Source organism: Microtus ochrogaster, linkage group LG4, assembly GCF_000317375.1.
Source record: "Microtus ochrogaster isolate Prairie Vole_2 linkage group LG4, MicOch1.0, whole genome shotgun sequence".
Classification (NCBI taxonomy): domain Eukaryota; kingdom Metazoa; phylum Chordata; class Mammalia; order Rodentia; family Cricetidae; genus Microtus; species Microtus ochrogaster.
Genome location: NC_022030.1, coordinates 23,995,930 through 24,002,078, shown reverse-complemented (window position 1 = coordinate 24,002,078; position 6,149 = coordinate 23,995,930). Strand labels below are relative to the sequence as shown.

General features: G+C 36.6%; 1 protein-coding gene across 1 annotated transcript in view; it reads right to left on the bottom strand.

Annotated features, from left to right (window-relative positions):
• The window catches only part of Vapa (VAMP associated protein A), a 36,716-nt gene that overhangs the window by 13,645 nt on the left and 16,922 nt on the right, over positions 1–6,149 (bottom strand). The window contains exons 2-4 of the mRNA XM_005361331.3: positions 3,571–3,723; positions 1,642–1,745; positions 932–1,012 (exon numbers count right to left, since the gene is read on the bottom strand). Of these exons, the coding sequence (XP_005361388.1) occupies positions 932–1,012; positions 1,642–1,745; positions 3,571–3,723 (338 nt within the window). The remainder of the gene's footprint in view (positions 1–931; positions 1,013–1,641; positions 1,746–3,570; positions 3,724–6,149) is intronic.

Genomic DNA, 6,149 nt, shown 5'->3' with positions numbered 1-6,149 from the left:
GGTTAAGAGCATTGCCTGCTCTTCCAAAGGTCCTGAGTTCAATTCCCAGCAACCACATGGTGGCTCACAACCATCTGTAATGACGTCTGGTGCCCTCAGAATATTGTATACATAATAAATAAATAAATAAATATTTAAAAAAAACTACAGAAAAATTCAAATCCACAGAACTGAAGAGATGGCTCAGTGATTTACAGCCCTGGCTGCTCCTCCACAAGACCTGGATTCCATCCCCAGCACACACCAACACAGAAGCCAGGGGTCATCTGTAACCCCTGTTCCAGAGGGTCTTACACCCTCTTGTGATCTCAGAGGGCTCCAGGACACAAGTGGTGCACAGACATATATTAAGACAAAACAACCACCCACATATAAGATTATTAAACCAGAAAGAAGACAGGAATAAGGGAACCATGGCCATCCAACAGATCCCAAGCCACTGGTCTGGTTTTACTAAACACATCTATCCCTAAGGTCCAAAAACTTGACTGCTGAATACTAATCAATAAACAGCAACAAACCATTTGCTAAAAATTAAAATTGACTTTGATCAAAAACAAAAATACTTAAAATACTTGGTAAAGGCTAAACTGGGAAAAAAAAAAAAAACCACCTATCCCCATAAACTGTATTTTATCCCAAGAATGCTGATACAGTTCTCAGAGGTTCTAATCTAATCTTTCTTAATTATTTTTCTGTATGCATCTTATTTTAAAAAAAGTAAGATTTGAGAGCATTTCCAGATTTCTTTCTCCCCACCCTAAAATGTGGACCTAACAAATAATATTTATTTCTTCTTAGCCAAATAAAATACTATAAAACTCAAACTACATTATCAAGATTTTTTAAACTTAAATCTCATTAGATAGACTCACCACCCTCTGTCCAAAATAGGACGTTGATAATCAACTACCTGATGGTTTTTACTTACCAGTTTATCATTTTCATTCGGCATTTCAAATACACATCTCAATTTAGAATCCATTAATTCATCAGGTTTTGCCTCTTTCCACTTAAAAAGAAAAAAGAGAGAAAAAAAAAAACAACAACAACAGAAACCAACATGAGAGAGGACTGTGGCAAGGAGGTTTTACCTAAAGGGACAGCTGAAGCCTGAGCACGGTAGCTCAGAACACTATGCTCAGCTAGGGTACTCGCCAACTGCTGCAATCATCTGCCCATGTCACTGCACCTTTAAAAATTGCAGACCTACCATCACCATCAACTAAAGTGACACTGGCCCTGAGCCCATGAGTTGGCTCTGAAGGCAAAAGCAGCTGCTGCCAACACTGATGACCTAAGTTCAATCCTAGGAACCCATTGTAGAATGAGAGAACCAACTCCACCAAGCTGCCCTCTGACCCCCACATGCCCCCCTCACACACCCAATAAAACAAACAATGTAATAAGAAAAATGGCAATGGCATTAGCAATACCTGACTTTCTTCTTCATGTTAGCATTTCTAAATGTTTCTAAGAAAGCAGTAATTCAAGACTTTTTCATTCTTTAAATCAAATTTTGTTCTGAACAGACTAACAGATATTTAATTTTTAGCAAAGAAATCAGGATTTCTAAGAGCTAAACAAAACCCAAAGTCTGAACTATTAAACCCAAAAAAATTTCTGTACTTCTACACTTACCACAGCTTCCATATCTGAAATATTTGGTGGAGCAAAAATTGTCTGTACCATGAACTTATGTTTACTCTTTTCATTTGGATCATAATCAAAGGGCTGTAGCATTACTAAATAAAAAGAAAAGACACATTATCTTTGACATTTTATCTCCTATTACCTCAGTAACACAAATTTAAAGAAAATCAAGATGTGTTCAAAAACTCAAATGTTATTTTACTCATTCTCAAGATGTACAATCAACTTTATTAGCCGGGCGGTGGTGGCGCACACCTTTAATCCCAGCACGCGGGAGGCAGGCGGATCTCTGTAAGTTCGAGACCAGCCTGGTCTACAGAGCTAGTTCCAGGACAGGCTCCAAAGCCACAGGGAAACCCTGTCTCGAAAAACCAAAAAAAAAAAAAAAAAAAAAAAAATCAACTTTATTATCTTCAATTATTATTAAATTCATATTTGTGTTGATTTTAGTTTAGACAACTGAGACACTGTTTTAATATATACTTTGGTTTTCTAGACTGGATTTTAAACAATTACTCAAGGGTGTATTTTGTTTAGATCTAATTTTAAGAAAACAAAGGAAACCATGACTTCTTGATGTTTAGACTTTATTCTAAGATCCCAACAGCATTCACTTTCTATGCCTATAGATCTGAGTAGCCTACAAAAGTTTTAAGGCTCTGTGAGATCAATCAAGATGCTAAATCTATGTAACACAAATCCAAGATTGGAGATAATAAATTAGTAACTATTACAAATGTATATGGCATCTTTGTAGTGAGGGTTTACTTCTAAATATTTCCAATGGGACTTATATAATTTGATATTTTAATACCCTATGTGTTTGAATGTAAGAGCTGTAGGGTTATCTTAAAATTTTCAGAGTATTATCAGTAGTCACTAGGGATTTTAATATGTTTCTATGCCATGCTCCCCCAAAGATCTGACATGACAAATAGAGAATCATGTGTTTTCCTGCTCCCTCTGTAATTAGCAGAAGTTGAGAACTATTGTTTCCGCCCCCCTCAAAAAAAGAAAAAAGAAAAAGAAAAAAGAGAGATGCATAGTTTAAAAAAGAAGTCTCTGTGAAGTCTGGGGCTCTCTCACAAGTAAGCTACACGGAGCCACCCACATCCTCAGACTTGCTGCCTATTTCACAACATGATAGATGCTGTTAAGCAGTACTGTCTCTTTAGAAGGGCTGCCTGGAAAAAGAATGAACAGCTTATAGAAGACATTTTCGATAACACCGGCAGACTCCACCAGCAAAATAAATGACCCATGTATGGAACAAACCACTATAAGCAACACACAAAGGATGAACAGCAGTGCAGTTTTCAAGTTGAGACACCACTAGCATTTACACTGAAAGGCATCAAGACTCATCTGACTTTATAAGGAGGCCAAAACTGGTGTACATTTTTAACCAAAAGACTAAATACACTTCTGTAGTTGCATGGAACATGATTTTTTTTTTTTAATGGAACATGATTTAACAGCAAAACAGTGCTATTTTCAAAGACAAACTAGTAAGAACAAAGACTATGGTGGTGAGCTATAGAAATAAATAGATGTGAAGTTTCAAATTAACAAGAATTAATCATATACCAAACACAAATGAGTGAAAGTTTCAGTAAATTTTTTGTATGGCAAGATATACAAAGAACAGCTGGGCAGTGGTGGCACACACCTTTAATCCCAGCACTCAGGAGGCAGAGGCAAGCAAGACTCTGAGTTTGAAGCCAGCCTGGTCTACAAGCGTAGTTCAGGACAGGCTCCAAAGCTACAGAGAAACCCTGTCTCAAAAAACCAAAAGTATTCAAAGAACACCTTTAAGCAAAAACTGAAGCCAAATAATAAACAGATGAAAATACTATAAAAGTCATGAAATGTCAATATTTAAAACTGCAAAAGTGCAGGGCATGAACTGCTTGCTACCTGAAACAGTCACAATTGACCCTGGGTCAATAATTCCACTGTTGGGCCGCACACAGTACCGGCGAGGTGCTGTAGTCTTCACTTTGAAACATACTTTTCTATCCGATGGATTTCGCAATTTAAGATTTGTAGTGACTACATCTGTGAAGGGGCCTGTAAGGTTTAAAAGAAGAGAAAAAAATTAAAACTGGATTCACAAGAAAAGCAGAACTCAAGATTAAATTAGTATAATCTCAACCCCATTTTCTTTTTTTTTAAATATTTATTTATTTATTTATTATGTATACAATATTCTGTCTGTGTGTATTATCTGTAGGTTAGAAGAGGGCATCAGACCTCATTACAGATGGTTGTAAGCCACCATGTGGTTGCTGGGAATTGAACTCAGGACCTTTGGAAGAGCAGGCAATGCTCTTAAACCACTGAGCCATTTCTCCAGCCCCTCAACCCCATTTTCTATAGAAAACAAGAATGTTCTCTCTTCAAAATAATAAATCTAAGCATAAATTTATGATTTTAGTTCTTTAATTACATTTACTTATCACATTTGTGTGTTGTACATATGAACAGTGCATGCCAGTGCCTGTGTGAAGATCAGAAGACGTTTTGGGGTTGGTGCTCTCCTCCCATTTGTGGGTACCAGAAACTAAACTCAGGTACTCAGACTCAGCAACAAGCACCTCCACCCAAGAGCCACCCTGTTAGCTATAATTCTATTCTTACAGTGTTCATGCCACATGACCCAAAGAGTTCCCCAGCAGTCTGCACCAGCACCAATCTTCACATCCATAAAGCCAACAGTAAAGTTTCTGTTCTTAAAAGCTTCTCGATTCTCACTCCACACACTCACATACTTCTTAAGTACTTATGAACAGTGTGTCATATCTATCTAGATACAAAGTCTTTGTCTTAGAGCGTTGGTTCTGTAACTCAACAAAATGGCAAGGACATAGAACTCAAAAAGCTGATCCAGGTCTACCTAACCAGTATATCCTCATTTTTAAAAATAAGTTACAATAAACCTATTTACTTTAGGCTGAAAAACCAAGACAGACAGATTTTACAGTCTACTTTACACAGCAAGAATTTCTTACTGATTTGAAGGTAGAAAACTAAAAACATGTCAAATAGGAAACAATAAACCTATACCATTTAACTACTCAATTTTAAACGGTCTTTTGAAAATCAATTTTATTTTTGCTTTTATTTGCCAAGAACTATTATAAAATCTTACCTATTTTTGTTTAAATCTTTTTCATTTACTTATTTGTCTATGTTTACAAAGATTGAACGTCAATCAGTCTCCAAGCTTTACGGCAAGCTCCCTTAAACACTGAGTCACCTTCTTCTGACCCTGTTCATTTAAATCTTAAACAAAAATCTTGTTCTTTTTTAAAACTTTGGAATCCAGATTGAGAAAATTCTCCAATCATGTCCAATAAAGTTGTTTAACTGAATGTTGGGAAACTGTCTAAGACAAAAAGACTTCCAGAAAAGCAAGAAGCATTCATTAAAGATTGCAAGAGAGAACAAACGGATCTGCCTAATGCTTAACACGAGAAAAGAAACTACTTCACAAAAGTGGGGTAATTTAAAAAGTGCTTGGTTCAACCTTGAGTTTTATTCTTAAGTCCTTGTTTAACTATAAGCTATTCGTTCATTCTGCAGACTACCTTACACCCTTGTTGCTCCCCAATTATCTTTTTGAAAAGCAGATGATTTAACATCTCCACGATACAATTAACCAAGATAAAAGGGAGGACCTCCAACCTGTCCACTTTACTAGAAATAAATACAACTCAAACAAATGAAGCAAGGAGCTCCCTCCTCACTAGTCTCAATGCCCAGGACAGCAACAGAGCTTGCAGTGTGGTAGACCTCTACAGCTGACCCTTCTCATCAGCTTGCAGATAATTTTAAAAATAACTATATATTTTCAATCAACAAACTCCTAAGAACTGTATGTATTCTGAAGAGTACTTAATGTATTACCCAACAGGGATTATATATTCTAAACACAAAAATGCAAAGATGAAATGACACATCAATAGGACAAAGAATCTCTCCAAAACAAAATGCTTCATGTTAACCCTATGAAAAGAATGCCATAAATCCTGTCAGAAGACAGGTAAACTGGAGATTCTTTATTCCACTGTGTCCTGGGCAAGCCTCAGTCTAAGCCTGCTGTTTCTTGAGATTAAAGAGTACTGATAACCATGAGCAAAATAGTAAAACTTTATGACTAACAAAGACTCTGCTACTTGGTTCAAACTAGCACGTGGTCCACATTTTTAAGCCATAGAATCCTTTGAAATCTGATGAAAGCTATAACCTACCCCAAAAGCATGCATAGGCATACACCCACAAAAACTTAACACTGAATTCATAAGCTAGAATTCACAGGTGCTATTATCACCCTAATACCAGACATTCTCACACACACTCACATGCTTAAACACCACAAGCACACACACACACACACACACAGAGAGAGAGAGAGAGAGAGAGAGAGAGAGAGAGAGAGAGAGAGAGAAACCTATAGTTCCTTTTGAAAAATTCCAGTGTATTTTGGTGAAGCT